This window comes from Cornus florida, unplaced genomic scaffold, assembly GCF_030987335.1.
Source record: "Cornus florida cultivar Cherokee Brave unplaced genomic scaffold, ASM3098733v1 CherokeeBrave_3.0.0_Hap2_Chr11, whole genome shotgun sequence".
In the NCBI taxonomy this organism is placed as follows: Eukaryota; Viridiplantae; Streptophyta; class Magnoliopsida; order Cornales; family Cornaceae; genus Cornus; species Cornus florida.
In genome coordinates, this window is record NW_026775581.1 from 128,887,671 (window position 1) to 128,908,974 (window position 21,304).

At 34.0% G+C, this 21,304-nt stretch overlaps 1 protein-coding gene across 1 annotated transcript; it reads left to right on the forward strand.

Annotated features, from left to right (window-relative positions):
* The first annotated feature begins 1,101 nt into the window (after nucleotides 1-1,101).
* Nucleotides 1,102-11,390, forward strand: LOC132286217 (phospholipase D delta-like). The gene is made up of 10 exons (XM_059788490.1): nucleotides 1,102-2,433; nucleotides 4,087-4,203; nucleotides 6,092-6,286; nucleotides 7,346-7,645; nucleotides 7,726-7,794; nucleotides 8,021-8,168; nucleotides 8,640-8,788; nucleotides 9,112-9,273; nucleotides 10,164-10,364; nucleotides 10,925-11,390. The coding sequence occupies exons 1-10, from the start codon at nucleotides 1,516-1,518 to the stop codon at nucleotides 11,219-11,221; spliced, it is 2,556 nt and encodes an 851-aa protein (XP_059644473.1). The 5' UTR covers nucleotides 1,102-1,515; the 3' UTR covers nucleotides 11,222-11,390.
* Nucleotides 11,391-21,304: the final 9,914 nt, after the last annotated feature.

Below are 21,304 nucleotides of genomic sequence, written 5' to 3' on the forward strand. Positions count from 1 at the left end.
TAATATAAATACTCATTTTTCTTACCCTTTGAAGTGAGAAAGAAAAATAGAATTTTCTTCTTAGTTGACAGAGTCCCATGCTTACCCTTTGAAGTGAGAAAGAAAAATAGAATTTTCTTCTCAGTTGACAGAGTCCCATGCTGATAACGCGTAATAAATATATGTATTTATATATATATATAGAGAGAGAGAGAGAGAGAGAGAGAGAGAGAGAGAGTACGATAGGAGAGAGGAAGTAAAAAGCTTTTTATTAAGCACATCTCAAAGTAGTAGATACATGGCTTTTTATAGGCTAAAAAATGTGGCTTTCGCAATAGGCTGCTGTAAGCTTCCTTCGTATGCCAACCAAAGATGCCCCCATGGATTGCATAATCAATTGTTTAATTACATGTGGACCTCACATAAAACACGTACATACATAACAACCTACATATATTTATTTTAGCTTTAGTTTGAGGCATTAATCATTTTATTTTTCAGATATTTGGGATCCACCAGATATTTTTCAGATATTTGGGTGCCTACCCCGTGAGCCACACATTTTGCCACACAAAATTTGAATAACTTCTTTAAAAACTCCCATCATTTTGCCACACAAAATTTGAACTAACTTAATCAAATCTAATTTTAAAGTATTATTAATTTCATAATTATTTGCCTGGGCCCTGCATTGTATTTTTACCTCTTATTTTAATTAAATATTTTCTAATCTATTTATAAAATCAACTCAACATGTAACAATTTATTTATTTTAACTATTTAACATTCATTAAATTAATTACTAAAAGTTTATAATTTATATTTTGATTAGGTAAAGATTAACATATTTAATAGAATGTTCGCGCCCGAGCCTCTTATACCATTAGATTAACTAATGGTCATTCATAAAATAATTCCTTATTCCTAGACTTTAATTTAAAATGAAAAAAATTGATTCCAAACTAACGATTTCATGCAATCCAATCTAACTTTATTCTGTGTTGAATATAAAATAAAAATCATAATATATTTGATTATAAGATAATGTCTTAATAATATGCATGACAGAAGAAGGATACTGTAAAATATAAATACAATAGTTTAGCTGGCTTTCCATTACAGGGAAGTTGTCCCCATACCAAAAGCAAATTGATTGTCGGGGACCAAACTTTTTGCAGTAGGTACAACAGCAATTGCTTCTCAAATTTCCACTTTCTCACTCCTCAGCCGTTACACTTCATTTTTCTACATCTCTCGACGTCGATATATATATATATATATAATTATATGCTCACATATAACATTATCTTGAGCAATCCAAGAGGTTGGATCTCTGCAACAAGTAGTCTTTGGAATTATTCGAAACTGTGATCCAACCGAAGAAGCAAACCGAAAGCCCTAATTATGCCTTCCCTCAACTTCTTCTCTGTTTTTGCTTCTCTCTGACGCTACTCTACATTCTCTCAGCTCGGTGTGTTTAAATCTCCGTGTGAACAGTTATTTTTCTGATCGATACAGTGCTCAATTTCAGTTCTAATGGCAGAGAATTCATCAAACCCAGAGGTGTATTTACATGGCGACCTAGATTTGAAGATTGTGAAAGCTCGTAGTTTACCCAACATGGACATGGTGTCCGAACACTTCCGCCGTTGCTTCACCACGTGCGACGCCTGCCGCGTACCTTCCAAATCTGAGTCCAAGCGAATCGAACACCACAAGAAAATCATCACCACCGACGCTTACGTCAAGGTCTGCGTCCCGCAAGCCACCATCGCCCGGACCCGTATCCTCCGCAACTCGCAAAACCCTGAGTGGAACGAACACTTCCACGTTGCATTGGCTCACCCGGTGGTGGAAATGGAGTTTCAGGTGAAGGATGATGACGTGTTCGGCGCTGAGATCATCGGATTTGTCCGTATACCGGCGGTGGATATCGCCACCGGCAAACACATCAGCGATTGGTTTCCGGTTCTTGCTTCAAACGGTACACCGCCGAAGCCGGATACGGCGTTGTACCTCGAAATGAAATTCACGACGTGTGATGAGAATCCGCGGTACAAGATGGGCATTGCCGGCGATCCGGAGAAAAGGGGCGTCCTGAACACCTATTTTCCGCTGAGAAAAGGCAGCTCTGTGACTTTGTACCAAGATGCTCACATTAGCCCTAATGTTAAGCTTCCTGAGATTGAATTGGATGGAGGAAGAGTCTACCAACACGAGAAATGTTGGGAAGATATATGCGATGCTATCTCAGAGGCCCATCATATGATATATATAGTTGGTTGGTCAATCTACCATAAGGTGAAGCTTATCAGAGAGCCAACTCGGCCGTTGCCGCGAGGCGGGGAATTGAATCTCGGTGACTTGCTCAAGTACAAGTCTCAAGAAGGAGTTCGAGTTTTGCTGTTGGTTTGGGATGACAAGACTTCACATGATAAGTTGCTTTTTAAAAAGGTGAGAATTTTCTAACACACCATTTTTTTTTTCTTTCCTTTTTTGACATTGTCTCTTTCGTGCATATCTGCTTTGTTTCTTTTCCTGTCAAATTCTCAGCATTGAAGAAAATATGCCAAGAGGGTTTCAATTTACTTGGTTATCATCTGAACAATTAATGAGATACTACGCATAGAGTATTCACCTATTATTTGAGTTTTACAGTAATCTTGTGGATGCAGTGTTGATTGCTATATAGTTCTGGATATTTTAACAATTTTTGGTTCTGTGCAAACCTGTTTGTTGAAAATGTGATTGTAGGAATGTTCAATTTGCATTGCAATCATACCAATGAAATTTATATTTGGTTTTTATTTCTATTTAAAGTAAAATGAAATTACTTCCTGCCAATCACAAAATTGCAAGGGCCAGACTTGGATTGCAATTTTTTTTATGAACTATCTTTGTATGGACCCTTCTAAATATGTGAAGTAGTTTATTGGACACATGACATCTTGGTATGTGTATGGGATATGTGTTTGGCATGTTTGTGTAGAGGACAATATCCGAAAAGTCGACACCATAAAATTTGTAAATAAAAACCGGGCATTATATTTCTTTTGTTACATTAATACTTCAAAACAAATGAGGTTTATAAGTTAAACACTTTATGATGAATAAAATTCCATTTTGTTGTAAAAATAAAGTAATAATATTAGAAAGCATGAATATTTAGATGTGCCCACATGTCCCTGTATTTGTGATTTTGGTTTGTTCTTAGGCACTTATACACATACCTGTCACGTATCTTGACTCTGACTAACAAAATTATGAAGCAGTTATCAGATGGAATATTTTAAAATATCAAGCTTATGGAATATTTTTATGTTAGCAATTTACGTAGCGACTGTTGTATTGATTACTTGCACAGGATAAATAGTGCAATGCTTTTCTATCAGAATAGTCCTACCATTACTGAAATGACTGTCAGATTCTAACAGGAACGTTTTGGGATAAGGCTCAGATGACAACAAAAGTTACATAACAAGAAAACTCAAATTGTGTTCCAACAAATTGTGTTTACCTTTGAAAGATGAGCCACCATTGACACAATTCTTTTTCATGATAACTGGTTATTAGTGTAACTCTGGAAAATGACGAACCTTATTGTCATTTTGTTTCAATGTTGCGATATTCGCACTCCACACTTGATTTTTATAATAGCAATTTTTGATACAGCTATGAAGTGCGAAAGTTTTTTTGAAGGACAATTGGGTCATTTCCTTTTTAAAGAAAAAGTAAGACCTGAAATGACACCTTTATAACAGGCTTATAGTCCCTAATGATATGTAATTATACTCTGTTCAGTTAACTCCCCACCAACATCCCCTTTTCCCCTCTTTTCATCCAAGGAAAAAAGAGAAGGTAAAGGAAACGTTACATTCAGAAATTTTGTGTACATATGATATGGTGGCGATCACCACTTCAATCGTGACATTCCATGATTTTGGTTCTTAAAATCATTCAAAAAAAATTTAGTCAATGTAACTTTCATGCTTAAGGGGTTACATTACCGATTTCTTTAATTTTGCACTTATGGTGTTCCTGTGCCAGTTACTAAGAAATTATTGTGGATTTGTACTTCAAGTAATTTTGAAATGGTGTATGATGCAGCAAGGACTAATGCAGACACATGATGAAGAGACCAGAAAGTTTTTCAAGCATTCATCTGTAACTTGTGTACTGTCACCTCGTTACGCCAGCAGTAAGCTTAGCTTTATCAAACGACAGGCAGGCTTGTTTTTACTCCCTCAGTAACATTCTTGTGCTAGAGATATATTACTCATCTTTGTTATAATGGACTATTGTTCCCTTTTTAAATTGGTTTGCTCTTTTTGTCTGAATTGTACAATGTCTGTATCAGGTTATGAACAAGGTTTTATGATACTGAAAATGAAGGGCCTGTTTGGCATTGTTGATCTAATGTAAAACATGCTTCTATTAGTAGAGCTGCCATAAAAAATTTCTCAGTAAAAAGCTTGTGTAAAATACTTTTCATAATTAAAGCACTTTTAGTAACAATATTGTTTAAAAAACTTCTACTACTAATTTTACAACAATGCTCTTTAATGGAGTGTTCTTATATTTGAAAAGAAGGGAGAATTTTTTTTAAGAAAAATAGTTATATAAAATATAATTACTCTACTCAGAATGTAGTTTTCAAAGTTAGAAATTTTAGTTTCATTCAAAAGGTGTAGTAAGCTAAAATCCCTACTATTTAAAAGTAGTTTTTTTTGTTTAACAAACACATTTAAAAGCAAAATTTTAAAATAAAAGCACTTTTAAGTGGTTCAACAGAAATCCCAAACAGGCTTGAAACATGGATACTTCTACAGGAGACTTGTATTCAGTATACTGATACTAATCAAATATTCGTGATTATGTGTCGAATAGTTCTTAAATACTTCTTAAATACTTCTTAAATATATCCATATTCATTTTCAATTTTTGAGCACACATCATATGCTCCTTGATAATTAGGTACATGTCTCCGACATATCTTGAACATTGACATGAGGCATTTCTAATGCAGCATAATAGTTAATAACTTTAATTATTGTTAGGAAACTATAACTAGGGTTTCAAATAGTAGGAGTATTTTTTAGAGAAGAAGACTTGTGATTTAGTAAGGTTAAATTGTATCAAATTCGGTCTTAAGTCAACATCCATGCAATTTGATCGTGGGTTGTCTTGTTAGAGCTTTATTATGAGTTAGAATGTTAAAATATTAGTTTATCTTTTAGTATGTATATATATGCTAAACAGTGATTTTTTGTATGTATAGCAACAAGAAACAAAGCCTTTCCCCAGCTACTTGTATCTAAGTTTATAGCCTCAGTCATGCCACATGAATCTTATTTTTAATATTTATGTATACATAAATATATATGTGTATAAAAACAAAGTCGTGTCCTTACCCCACCTGTTTATTACTATTTTAGAATTTGTTGTATAATTGTCTGTATCATGTTTGTTATTAATTCTTTAATCAAAGAATTTGTTCTGTGTGTGTGCGCAAAGGCGGATCCAGGATTTCTAGGTGGGGTGGGCTAACATTAAACATGAATACTAAGGAAGGAATTGGTTTGGGCCTTTATTTTAGTATGGTGGCTGAGTTTACTTGGGCTTCATTGGGTTTTTGGGGTGGGCTAATACTATTAAATTTTTTTTTTTTTGGGCTGGGCTAATATAATTAGTATAGTAAAAAAAAAAAATTTTTTTTTTTGGGGTGGGCTACAGCCCACCTTTGCCTACCCGTGTCCGCCCCTGTGTGTGTGTGATTGATGAATAGGAAAACATACTGGGTTACCGTAATGGTTTGGTGTTGAGTGATGATGATTTGCGTCATTTAACCAGCTCAAACCAGACATAGAGATGTTTATGCATATAATCTCTTTTTGCATATTAAGGATGTCATGTTTGTGTTGATTATGATTAAAAGAAGAATCCAAGCTGTTATGCAATCACTTATTTTCACAATGATCAATGTAAACAAATAAGATTCCTTCAGTGGTTTCCGATTCATCAATCATCTATACAATGTTGAGAACTTTTTGACTTTATGTAAATATACATGTGTTATTTTCAACTGAAGTTTCTTTTTGATAATTTTGTCCAGGTTGTTGGAAACGTCTTTACACACCATCAGAAATGTGTGCTTGTAGATACACAAGCATGGGGTAATAATAGAAAGATTACAGCTTTTTTAGGTGGCATTGATCTCTGTGATGGTCGCTATGATACACCTGAGCATCGATTATTTCGTGATCTTGACACTGTATTTAATGATGATTTTCATAACCCTACATTTCCTGTGAGTGGCGTATCCATTTTGATCCCCTATTTTTAGCAAGAGCAATTTTTTGAACATACTGTTTTTATTTATACATAGATTGACATAAGAATATATTCAGAATAGGTGCTGCTAATATTTTCCATATCATGTGTTGGACTCTGAAGTGAATTGGTCTTGTGCTAGTGTATATTTTTCTATGGTGGTTCATATGTAACCTTAACCGGCACCATCATCTACTCTTAAGGATATCTCCCTTTTGTCTTAGAACTAATTTCACTTGTGAATTTGCTTAGGTTTTAAATCCATAATGGTTTTTTTTTTTTTTTTTTTCCTGAATTTGCAACACAGGAAGTCCTTCCTGACCCATAAACACCTGCAACCTCATCTCTGATCTCCCTCTATCAGGGGTACCTGAACTAGATAGTCGGTGGTTGCTTATATTTAGAATTTCTAACATTTTGCGAATCCTTTTCTTAAATAGTAGTCAGTCATGATGAATCTATCAGCTTACTGTTTAAAATGTCTGTCCATAAAGGGCTCCAAAGATAAGATTCTATGTTATGCACATGTCAATTTGATTTGTTGAAAAAGAAAATATTACTGAGTGGTCTGTATTGCCAAAGATGAAATGACAAGTTTTGGGAAAGAGTTTTGCACGCCATGAAATTGCATCATAATTTTTTTTTTGATAAGTAGAAATTTGAAATTAGATGATTTAAATCAGATACTGATCTATGAGGCCTTGTTCACATAACGCTGTCTAAGAGAGTTGTTATTGACATGTCCTTGGAAGTCACTTTTTACTTGATTTACTTGTTGCTTGTACCACTGGAAGTGGGTATACCATTTTGAGATATCAAAACTTTTGTTATCGTATGTCATATCTAATTTGATGTTTCTATGTTGTATTATGTGGTCCACAATGGTAAAAACAATGTGTTTCTTGACTGTATTGTGAGTTAGTAAACTGACTTGCTACATTTTTATTCTTTTCCAAATATATTTATACTATACAAGTGGTTTTGACGCTTTTGTGCATGTTTGTTCTTTTTTATTTTTCTTCCTTGCTTATATTAGGCAGTAACCAAGGCTCCAAGGCAACCATGGCATGACTGGCACTGCAGAATTGAAGGTCCTGCTGCATATGATGTCCTCATAAACTTTGAACAGCGTTGGAGAAAAGCAACAAAGTGGTCAGAGTTTCTTAGGAGGAGAACTCACTGGCATGATGATTCTTTGATAAAAATCGAACGTATCTCATGGATACTTAGTCCTACCTTTGATGTTTCAAAGAAAGGAGTTTACAGATCTATTCCACAGGATGATCCCCAATTATATGTCTCCACTGAAGATAATCCTGAAAACTGGCATGTTCAGGTTTTATCTTGCTCTCTCTCTCTCTCTTGTAAATTCCCCTGTTTTGCCAAAACTTAACAAGTGTCTGTGATTTTTTACAGTTTTTTCGGTCCATCGATTCAGGATCTCTGAAGGGCTTTCCCAAAACTGTTGAACTTTCTGTGGCCCAGGTTGATTAAATAACTCTTTTTATTTTCATTTTATCTTTTTCTGTGTGTATGTATCTGTACGTGCCTGTTCATTTTTTTTCATAGATATCACAGTTTTTATGGGATGAAATTGCCAATGCTTCAAAGTAATAACAGGACTTTTGATTGATACTTTAGTTTATCTTAATACTCTGTATTTCTTTGTACGCTGATGTTCCCTGTTTTCTATGACATGGTTTTACTGTAGAACCTTGTCTGTTCAAAAAATTTGGTGATAGACCAAAGCATTCAAACAGCATATATCCAGGCAATCAGATCTGCTCAACATTTCATATACATTGAGAACCAGTATTTTATCGGATCATCATATGCATGGCCAGACTATAAATATGCAGGTCAGAATCACATTTTCCCAATATAATGCCACATTTGCATTACTCAAAATTTACAATAAATTATTGTGCAAGAGGAACATCGACTGCTTACAAATTAATGCATGCTTGGGATCTCTGTTTGAAGAAATTTATGTATGGAACTAGAATTTTCTGTTTTTGTTCAACTTATGGTTGGACCAGAAAATGACTCTGTTCCATGATTTTTCTTTTTCTTCATGTTTTTGTAATTAGACCAATGCTTATTCAACTGCATATAGCTCCCTAAGCTCAATAAAGATCATCACATAAAAGTTACAGCTTGTTCCTTTTTCCTTGTATTTTTGCCTTTTTGCCTTTTTCTCTTTTCTTTTTCCATTTGGGATCGCTGAGAACTTTTCTGTGCACCTATTTTTAGAAGAAACTATTCCAATAATGCTTTTTCCCCCCTTTTTTGGGGTTTTCTGAGGTTAATTGCTTCCATGTTGTGATTAGGTGCTGATAATCTTGTCCCAATGGAGTTGGCACTCAAAATCGCTAGTAAAATTAGAGCTAAGGAGAGATTTGCTGTGTATGTTGTCTTACCAATGTGGCCTGAGGGAGATCCAGCTTCTGCTCCCATGCAAGAAATTCTCTTTTGGCAGGTAGCGTGGCTTTGTATTCATGAACTAAATAAATTTGAAACAAATTAATTTTTTCAGAATCATATAGATATGGGTTTTTTTTATTATTATTATTTATTTATTTATAATAAATGATAACTCCGAATAGACATTTTACTTGTCTTGTTATTCACCCTCTCTCTAGCAGCTTATAATGTTCTCTTTACCACTTTTAACAAACAGTGCTGTGTTAATTGATACTCATCTGCTCAATTGGCTTAATTTGTTTATATTGATCACAAGTCCATAACATAGACAAGACATGAAGTTATTGTTAATGACTTGACTGTTGGCTTTTTTAACAGGGCCAAACGATACGAATGATGTATTCAGTTGTTGCACGGGAGCTTAAAGCGTTGCAGCTTGAGGACTCTCATCCTCTGGACTACCTAAATTTTTATTGCCTCGGAAATCGAGAAAAATTGCCTGAGGAAAAGTTGAGCGAAGTTAATCAATCTTCTGCTAATGTAAATCTCTTTTCAATGGATTTTAGTCTATTACAATATGAAATACAAACAGAACTAAAATATAAATATAAATCTCTTTTCAGTATATAATGCCCTTTTAAAAATATAAATCCGTAACAGCAGTAATGCTCTAACAAAGGAATCAGTAATAATATGTTCTTTTTTTCATATTCTTATTCCACTTGTTTTAGGTTTAATATGATTATTATTTATTTCCTTTGTAGCTTAAGGCATGGCACAATTTACTCTGTAAATAGTAAAAGTATATATATATATACATATATATATTATTTATGCACTTAGTTGTTTGTAGTTTATTATATCTTTGCTGGTCGTAAAAGCGCAAAAGAAGAGAGGTCATCGACTTTTCTTGTTGATATCTAATATTGGCAAACATCACATTATCTTATTTCATGCCGAACTCCCATAAGGTGCTGAGTTTAGTTATGTACTCCCTTAACCAAGGTATTTGAGGCCTGTAGATCCTTTATATTTGATTCTGCCACTATTTTGAAAGGGACATATAATTATTCAGTGGCTAAAGTAGTTGGGAAATTAACCCAAATACAGTTTTTGACATAATATTTTACAATAAGAAGCCACATCTGTATATTTTCTTTCTTCCACTCTGTGGCCATTTCTGCAGATGGAAAGGTATTTTCTATAGATATATGTTACAGATTGTTTATATTAACTTTCCTTTTATTGTGTAAATGTTGTTAATATATACATGTCCATGTTACTGGGTTCTTACCATTCATGCTATGGATGCAGTATAGTACTATAATCATAATTTTCTATGCGTGGAAGAGTTTATATATGTAGCATGAGTTCTGATTATAATATGCTAGAAATTTATGCAGTTGGTATTAACTCAAATGTACTACCAGGTCTCAAATTCATGGAAATTTCAGCGGTTTATGATTTACGTGCATGCTAAAGGAATGATAGTTGATGATGAATACACAATAATAGGATCAGCCAACATCAATCAAAGATCTTTAGCTGGTACAAAAGACACAGAAATAGCAATGGGTGCGTATCAGCCCCATCATACTTGGGCTGAAAAGAAGCGACACCCACGTGGCCAGGTTTGGTTACTTGTTCTCCTATGGCATGTCTTCTTTGTTTTAGAAAATTTGGAATTTTGTTTGGCTTCTTTATTTACTGTTGACCACGAAGAGGTTATTGATACAAATGTTCACCCTTTTAAATTTGTAATTCGCAAAAAACCATAGTGGGTTATAATTGACGTTTTCTTAAACATTTTTCTCTACCTTGCATGGCTAGAATTGGCAATGCATGTTAATGGAGCCCATAGTTTTTCCTATTTTTTTTCTCTTTTAAATTAAGAAAGCCTACTAGAATTCCTGTTAGGAAGTCCAGACTTGTAACAAAACCGATTTCTGCACTCGTTGAGGATTATAATTTGCTTACTATAGTTGAAATATGCTTTTATACAATTTTCTATCTTAACTTCAGATCATTTATTAAGATAGTACATTTGAAATAACTGTTTTAACTAGTACATGTTTTCTATAACACCATTCTTTAATTTTGATATGATTAGAAACCTCAAATAATCATTGACTTGTATTCTACTGAAAAGTTTCCTTTTTTATGTGGTAAGGATTTACATTCGTGTGTGCAGATCTATGGATATAGAAGGTCATTGTGGGCTGAGAACCTTGGGATGGTAGACGAATGCTACGAGGAGCCAGGGTCACTGGAGTGTGTGAAGAGAGTAAATGAGGTGGCTGTTAAGAACTGGGAGAGATACACAACCGAGACTTTTACACCATTGGAAGGCCATCTTCTCAAGTACCCTATACAGGTAGATGCTGATGGGAAGGTAGGTCCTTCACCTGGACACGAGACTTTCCCAGATGTTGGAGGTAAAGTACTAGGATCTTATTCGACCACTATTCCTGATATTTTAACAACATAGTCTCCCACCCGTTTTGTGTTCACAAGTGATGGACTTGGTCAAAATGGTTTTGTGTATCTTTCAGGTAATTAGGATTTTTTTGTTGTTTTGTTATTTTGGATTGTATGCCAGTTTGTACATATGTAATAAAATTACAATAATATTGAAATCGAATGATATTTTGTAAGTATTTTGGTTTGAATTGATACATGTTTCATATGTGCTTCTCAACTGGGAGAAGTGGTTGCACCAGTCTGTAGACCATTTGCGGATAAAAAAAAATATGCCGGTGTAAATCTATACATGTTTAATTAGCTCAATCACTGTGTAGTAAAGTAAGCGCATATTTCATTATAGTCTAGAGATCACTCCAAGTTCAATAACTGTGAAGCTTCTGGACTTATTTCATTAGCTTCTCTCCTTTCCAATTGCATTTGTACTCACACACACACATGCCTCCGTCAAAGTTTGAACTCTTTACCTTCTTTTAAAAGTAGGGGTTTGGTACTGTTAGGTCCGTTGATTCCTTTCCAATTGCATTTCTAAGCGGTTACTACTCCAACTAGCAGACTTGGCTGGATATGGAACCAAATTTTTTTTTTTTTTTAATTTAATGCGGATAATAGAGTTAGTAATATATATATATATAGATATAGATATAGATATATATTTAATAGCATGTGAATTGACCGAGACTATGATTTTAAATAAATAAAATATTTATACATAAATGCAGCAGCAAGACTTGGATCTGGGTCGGTTGCATAACATCATTATCATATGAAGTCTTTCTGGCCAATGGTCCGGAAGGATCCGGGAAACCCGATTAAGCAAGCTATCCGGCCCAACTTAATAACTAAAAAGAACGTGAAATCGGATTTCTCAACCCCCAAAACGCTCAATTTGCAAAGCCTTTATTCCTCTGCTCGCAGTCTAGGGTTCTTTCTGGCCAATGGGGATGTGGTAATTAGAACAAGAAATTAACTTTGGAAGGCGAGAGTAATTTTTTGACGTTCCGAGATGTATAGTAGGAACACTTAAATTGTATTTAGTGATATACAATAATCATTAAGCCATACATTATACTAATTAGAAGAATGATGGAGTCGAGTCATCAATCATCATTATAGCAAAAAGAAAGGAGCTTGCAATGGCAAATACTGCTTGTTAATCTTGTTGTTAACTTAATTCTTGTTAATTTTCTTGTCTTGGTTCCTTACATACCCAAAATTGAAACTTTTGGAGTTAAAGTGGCCGCGTGCAATGAACGTGACACATGTGCTGATTGTTTTCATAAAAATATCTTATGAATGCAACAAACGCCTTTAGTTTCACGTTGGTAAAATCAACTGTAAAGGAAAAAATGGATTGTGTAATGGTATTTTTGTCAAAACAATCCGCCCATGTGTCACGTGTGTTGCACCTAATGAAAATTTCAGATTTTTTTTTTTTTGGGTGTAAATTGAAGGTGTTTGTTGCCACAAAGAAGTGTAGAGGGGGGATTTAGCAAACTTTTTTATAGAACAGGGGTAATCAGGGTTTAGTGCAATTTGACCTAAAAAAATATATTAGTATGAATTTTTATTTTGTATTGTTGCAGAGAGACATAATAGGAGGTGAGGATTGGGTGTTGAAATACATATATGGTGAATCTTGGATAGTGGTGGTTAAAAAATGCTTATTGGGGATGTGGTATAAGGATTGGGTAATGATTGATGAGACACATTGCATAAACATTTAAATTGTAGTGATATACAATAATCATTGAGTCATCATTATACTAGTTAAAAGAATGATTCAATCATCAATCATCATTATAAGAAAAGAACGGAGCTTGTTAGCTTAATCCTTGTGAACTTTCATGATGCGGTTCCTTGTAGGAGGGATGGAAGGCTGGAAAGAAGAAAAATTAGGAGTGATGGAAAAGTATCTCTAGAGAAAGGAAAAGGGTGTTAATAAAAGGCCTTACATATCAAGAAATTTTCCTTTTTTCTCTTTTGAAAAACGAAAATGTGCACAAGTATGTGGAGCCCTCACCTACCTTTCGTCCCACACTATGAAAGGAAAGTTTTTGGTGGCTCAGTCTTTTCTTCTCCACAATAAAAAGTATATCCATCTCTCCGCGTTTATCTCTTCTATTTCCTTCCACTCTTCTCATTCCAAGTGGTCCATCAGTTATAGAGTTAAATACATTGAAATAATATATTTTATTTTCGTTTGTATTTAAGGTCATAAGTAAATAAGTTCATAAGTAGAAGTCAATTAATGTGCTATTATATTGCTACTATTCTGTACTAACTCTACCTAGATTAGCTTTGGTCTTCTTCTTCCTTTAGTTTTACGGACTATTACAATTTCGTAACTAAAACACTAAAAATATCTTTTAATACAAATCACTTTAATCGATTTTTTTATTTTTTTTTATTTTTAATCTTATCACATATCCATCTAAACATACGCATTTCTGTCATACTCATTTAATACTAAATGGACTCATTAAAATAAAGAATGACAAAACTTTTCCGTTATATCTTGAAGTTTGAATTTTTTGATTTTCATTTTTTTTTTTCTAATTGGTGAATTATTTGCACCCAAGAGTTTGAAAATCTATTGAAAAGTGAAAACTTTCATAAAAGGCATATTGTTTTTAGTGAAAAAATATTTTTATAACAGGCATGTTCTTTCTTTTCCATATCCAAACTATTTTAACTGATTTTTTCTTGTTTTATCTTTAGTTTGTGCTATTTCAACTATTTTTCGAATGTGATCATTTTAAATTTTTAAATTTTTTTAATCTTATTACAAATTTATCTCAACAATCATTTTTCTACCACAGGCACTTGATACCAACCGAACATGGAAAGAATGACAACTTTTGTATGAGATCTTGTAGTTTGTATTTTCTTACTCATATAATATTTTTTTAAAAGAGAAATACCAAGTGCATCACAGTCTCAGTTTTTTAATATGTGAGTTGCACCACGTGAGATTCACAAAATCTAAATAGATGAGATTATACAGTTGTGACTGCACTTAACATTTATCCTTAAATAAACTTCATAACTGGACAATCTTAACTTTTTTATATGTGAGCACCGCAGTTTCGCTGTAAATCGATTCACAAGATTCACGATATGAGAATGTGTAGTCGTGACTAGGGATGGCAATAGGGCGGGGTGGGGCGGGGATCTCATTTCTCATCCCCATCCCCGGTCAAATTTTTTACCCTCATCCCCGCCCTCATACCCATTTAATTTTCAACCCCCTCCCCCATCCTCGTCCCGCCCCGCCACATTAGCCCCCATCCCCGCCCTGCCTCACCCCGCATAACATTTTTTAAATTCTAATTCACCTTCAACAAAATCAACACGGTCATAATATTTTTCAACCTAATAATTTAATAAATCTTTAGCACAATTATAACAATTTAAAACATGATCAGATGTTTGATACACAACGACTATGTTTTTTCTTTATGCTGCGAGGGAATTGATATAGGGTTTCACTTTCAGAAGTGAATATATTATATATATAGTTATGTAATTTAGTAATATTTTATAACATATAAGAGCAATTTGGTTAAAATGCACTATAAATGGGGCGGGGCGGGGTTACCCTCCCCCGTCCCCTCCCCATTTCCTGTCGGGGTTTCAAATACAATAAACGGGTCCCCAAACCCACCATAAACAAGGCGGGATGGGGCGGAAACCCGCTGGGTATGGAGATTTGTCATCCCTAGTCGTGACTGCATTTGACATTTCTCTTTAAATAAATTTTACAACCGTATAATTTTAACTTTTTTATATGTGGGCACTGCAGTTTTGTTATAAGACCGACTCACAAGATCCAAAAGATGGGATTGTGAAATTATGACTGCACTTGACATTTCTCTTTCAACAAACTTTACAACCGCACCATCTTAGCTTTTTGATATGTGACCTCCACCGTCAGATTTACATATATGTGGGCAGTGGGCTCCACTGTAGGACTCACACCATCTAAGAACTAAATTTGTACAATTCGGTTGTCCATAGAGCAACTCTCATTTGAAGCATTGAAGTACCAAAGTTCCAACAAAATGAAACATGGGATTTGGTGGCTGGTGAATTGAATTGGCTACTAGGTATGTGTTTGGTAGATTTGGGGGCTACCCAGTTAACCATTTATAGTGAATGGCACTAAGAAGTGAAAATGATGCAACAAGTTCCAGATTATATATTGGCACTTTACTTCATTATTCATGCTAAAACCCATGTTCACAGCAAGCAGCTAAATTGATAAGTAAATGCCAAATAGGGCACAAGTACACACACACAAAGGCTTCTTAGTTTATACAACCAACCATGAATGTCCCGAACAAGGGTCTGTAAACTATAATATTGGCATCCTTATGACATTTACGAAGTCCGGTATGAAGATAAAAGTAGACTCGATAGCTTAAAATTTGAGCAGTTGAATCTGCAGCGTGAATCACCTAAAAAAACCAAATGAGGTGGTCAACATGGGAGAGGAGTTGCAAAAATTGGGAATATAAGTGGAGGCTCGACGTTTGGGTTCGTCCATGGACTCGATGGCTGGTCAGTTGGCGGCGCCTTGTAGATGCAGTCTTGGAATTGTTGCCTTACTTGTTGTCTGGTTCTCATGACGATGGTCATGTCTTAGCTTGTTGTCTGGTTCTCATGACGATGGTCATGTCTTAGCTTAATGATAAGTTTCTTTGAAGTAGTCTGGTTTGATGTGTATGTGGTTTTTAATGCTTTTGTTATGTTCGTATTTTGTTTGTTGGGTGATCCTGCTTTTTGTTTGTCAGGACAAAAAAAAATAAAAATTAAATAAAAATAAATAAAAATAAAAATTTCATTGCAGAAGAGCCAGTTGTGTTTTTTATTTATAAAAAGGAAACAAAGAAAGTGGCTGCCTTTGGGCCCACATTGGACTGTCTATGAATCTATTAACCATGGCCATCAATATAAATATCTAAATGGGCTGGCCCACCATTGGCCAGCACCATACCGGATCCTTTGATTATGGTTAAATCAAAACTATTCTTCCTCAAAATTGATTTCAGAATAGAAATCTGTAAATGGCCAGACCAAGTCCACATCAATAAAAGTTGGAGCACACTTTGTATTTTTCTATACCATCTTTCTTTAAATAGCCCCCCACAACACTTTTAACACCATAAAGCATGTAGCAAAGAAAAGAAAAAGACAACCCTAAAGGGAATTTTAAATTTTACAAATAAATTATTTTTTCAGTTTACAATTCTAATAATTTTTTTAGACATTTTCAATTTCCAGTTTTTATTTAAGCAAGAAAGAATTATATCAAATAAGTTGTTTTCCTTTTCTTTACCTTCTCCATCCTAAGTTTAAAAATTAATACAGAGCCTGTATTATATCTCTATATAAATCCATAAAGTTTCATATAGGAAAGGCCAGCTCAAGCCTTAGGCGAGTTAGACAGTTACCTAAGGCTAATAAGAAGGCTTCATAATTTTTTATTTCTCTATATATTATAATTTTCCTAAAACAATTATAGTATTTTCTTTAATTATTAAACTTCAACATATAGAGAAATTTGACAATTGACTTAAAAGATTTCTATTATTTATTTTTTGAGTGCACCCAAATTTTTTTTTTTCTTTATACATTATAACTTATCTAAATATTTTATTTTCTTATATCATTAGACCACAACAAATACAAAATTTAATAGTGTGCGCAAAATATATTTTTCCTAATATTATCTTTTTTATTTTTTTTTTTTATTTTTTCCTCTCTCTCATCCTCATTACATTAGCATATATACACACACATTAAAATTAAATACTAAATATATATTTAAGTGAAAATTGGTGAAACTTTCTATATTTTTCTAAGATTCCTATTAATTTTTATTTTCTCTTTTTTTATTTTATTCCTCACATATTTTTTCTCCTCTCTCAATATATATATATATATATATATATATATATATATATTTTCATTTTCCCCACAGTTACAATTTACAATCTCACTCCAGAACAAGATTTTGAATATACTTATATTCTATTAAAGAATTTATTGGAGCATTAGACCAAATTGTTCAAAATCAGCTTTTATTATTCTATAACTTAAGTTAGTTTATAGTTTTATTAATTTTTGTTATCATAAAATTATAGATTTTGTTTATAATTTTTATTTACATTGTTAAATATGACTATTAGAAAGCGCATGCCAATTAATTAACGATAGAACTAGAGTTTGGAAAAAATTTAGTGATAGCTTTAAAAATCACTAAACAAATAATTAGCTGGCATAAATATATAAATATATTTAATTAAAAGGTTACTTTATTTTTTTCGCCTAAGACCTCATATTGTATTGGGCCGCCCCGCATATAGGCAGTGAACATCAGCTCAGAACAAACTACAATATATGTGTGTGTGTACAAATTTCTTCTTATCGTGGCATTGTCAAATTAAAGGTCTGTTTCAGCCGTGGTGGAGTGGTGGTGGTTGAGTGGTCTGTTTCAGCTTTACATTAGTGCTTCCTTCTTTTTCCACCCCCATTTGCTTTGTCTGAAGAAACCTCCAATGCAATGTGTGGGTATATATATACTGTTAGTGTAATTAGTATTAGCAGTATGAAATTGCAAGATGGTAAGAAATATATAAAAGATCAAAGTATATGGAGCTACCAATCCAACCTAACTTTTCACAGATGACTGATGGATTGAAACTCCTAGCACATGACTGTTAGATATGTGTTTCAAAATTAATTTTAATAAATAAATGTAAATAACTTATATTAATTAACTTTTCAACTAGTACAGTAATTTGATTTTTTTTTTTTTTTTTTTCATGTTTGGTGCAAAACTTACTACCGAACACGAACACGAATAATAACACAATCAGAAATGCCACCGCCTTACATCTGACTGGTATATGTGTAGACACTAAAATTTTAGTAGACTTTTATTTTGACAAATGGGCCCCATTAAATATGGGCCTAATGTTTAATTAAGTTATTTAATTGGCCTAAGTTTGGTCCACTTAAATTATTTAATTAAGCCCAGTCCAGATGGTTAAATAAAAAGAATAATTATTCCTAATAAAATATATTTGAAATAATTATTTTTAAAAATAATTATCATAATATATTCGGCCCGACCCAGTTATGATATTTTCCTTATCAGAGAGAACACGTGTCATCATCCTATGAATCCAAGAAGCCTATAAATAGAGGCCTGAAGGAAGGGAGAAGGGACACAAAGTCAGAATTCAGAAATCTAGAATTCCAGAGAGAAATACAGAAACTCTCATCCCCAATATCCAAACCCAAAAGCGAAGAACACCAAGCACATCAAATAGTGTCGTTCTTCATCAAATTCCACAGTGATCAACAACAAGCATAGCCAAAGACGTGCCATTCTTCATCAAATTCCACGGTGATTCAAGATCAAGCATGTGCAGTCCTTGGATCCAACCAACCAACAAAAAAAAAGGCATTTTAATCAGAGGACCAGTTCTTTCTTTTGTAAAGAATATTACAGAGGATTGTACCTCAATTTCTCAAATTAATAAAATTATATTATTTGCTCCATATTTTATTTCTATTGCAGACTTACAAAGGATGTCTTCGCTTGGACATACAAAGAGATACCCAGTCTTGATCCTAAAATTGTAGTGCACAATCTTGCTGTCAAACATAGGACGCGTCCGATTAAACAGTCTCAATGTTTCTTCCGTCCAGAGCTAGTTCCGAGGTTAGAGGAAGAACTCAACAAATTGATTGAAGTAAGGTTCATTCGTGAGGTCAAATATCCAATCCAATCTAACTTTTCACAGATGACTGATGGATTGAAACTCCTAGCACATGACTGTTAGATATGTGTTTCAAAATTAATTTTAATAAATAAATGTAAATAACTTATATTAATTAACTTTTCAACTAGTACAGTAATTTGATTTTTTTTTTTTTTTTTTCATGTTTGGTGCAAAACTTACTACCGAACACGAACACGAATAATAACACAATCAGAAATGCCACCGCCTTACATCTGACTGGTATATGTGTAGACACTAAAATTTTAGTAGACTTTTATTTTGACAAATGGGCCCATTAAATATGGGCCTAATGTTTAATTAAGTTATTTAATTGGCCTAAGTTTGGTCCACTTAAATTATTTAATTAAGCCCAGTCCAGATGGTTAAATAAAAAGAATAATTATTCCTAATAAAATATATTTGAAATAATTATTTTTAAAAATAATTATCATAATATATTCGGCCCGACCCAGTTATGATATTTTCCTTATCAGAGAGAACACGTGTCATCATCCTATGAATCCAAGAAGCCTATAAATAGAGGCCTGAAGGAAGGGAGAAGGGACACAAAGTCAGAATTCAGAAATCTAGAATTCCAGAGAGAAATACAGAAACTCTCATCCCCAATATCCAAACCCAAAAGCGAAGAACACCAAGCACATCAAATAGTGTCGTTCTTCATCAAATTCCACAGTGATCAACAATAAGCATAGCCAAAGACGTGCCATTCTTCATCAAATTCCACGGTGATTCAAGATCAAGCATGTGCAGTCCTTGGATCTAACCAACCAACAAAAAAAAAGGCATTTTAATCAGAGGACCAGTTCTTTCTTTTGTAAAGAATATTACAGAGGATTGTACCTCAATTTCTCAAATTAATAAAATTATATTATTTGCTCCATATTTTATTTCTATTGCAGACTTACAAAGGATGTCTTCGCTTGGACATACAAAGAGATACCCAGTCTTGATCCTAAAATTGTAGTGCACAATCTTGCTGTCAAACATAGGACGCGTCCGATTAAACAGTCTCAATGTTTCTTCCGTCCAGAGCTAGTTCCGAGGTTAGAGGAAGAACTCAACAAATTGATTGAAGTAAGGTTCATTCGTGAGGTCAAATATCCAACATGGATTTCGAGCATTGTTCCAATGAAGAAAAAAAATGTACAGATTCGAATTTGTGTGGATTTTCATGATTTAATGAGGCATGCCCAAAAGATGATTTTCCTCTTCCCATCCCCGAACTCACTGTAGATGCAACCACAGGGCATGAAACTCTCTCGTTCATGGATTGTTACTCCGGGTACAATCAGATAAGAATGACTCCGAAAGATAAGGAACTAACTGCCTTTCGCACTCCTAAAGACATATATTGCTACAAAGTTATGCCCTTCGGACTCAAAAATGCGGGAGCAACATATTAGCGCGCCATGTAAAGGATCTTCGACGACATACTCCACAAGATTGTTGAATGTTATGTTGATGACTTGGTGGTTAAGACGAAAGAACGAAGGAATCATTTATAGGATCTACGTACAGTTTTTAATCGCCTCTGAAAATTTCAACTTAAGATGAGTGACTTCAGGGAAATTCCTGGGATACGTTATACGTCATCGTGGTATTGAGATTGATCCTAATAAAGTGGAGGCCATTCAAAAGATGCCGTTACCAAAGAATTTACACGAGCTTCGAAGTTTACAAGGTCAACTTGCGTTCATTCGTAGGTTCATCTCAAATTTGGCTGGCCGTTATTAGCCTTTTAACCGACTCATGAAAAAAGACGCCCCATTCATCTAGGACCAATCTTGCCAAAATACTTTTGATAGCATCAAAAAGTACCTTCTCAATTCTCATATATTGGGAGCACTTGTACCTGGAAAGCCGCTCATATTTTACATTGCTGCACAAGAAGAATCGTTGGGTGCCTTACTTGTTCAGAATAATGAAGAATATAAAGAAAATGCATTATATTACTTAAGTCGCAAACTCACCTCAACGGAACGAAATTATCCTCCAATTGAAAAAACATGCCTCGCATTTGTCTTCGCCTCTAAGAAATTGAGGCATTATTTCTTGGCTCATACGATACATCTTGTTGCAAGGGCTGATCCTCTCAAATATGTCATGTCTAAACCGGTCCTTTCCGAACGTTTGGCGAGGTGGGTCAATTTTGTTTAACGAATTTGAAATTGTTTATGTGCCACGAAAAGCAGTAAAATGACAAGTCCTGGTAGATTTCTTAGCTGACCATCCTATTCCAGTCAATTGGGAAATTTCTGAAGATTTTCCTGATG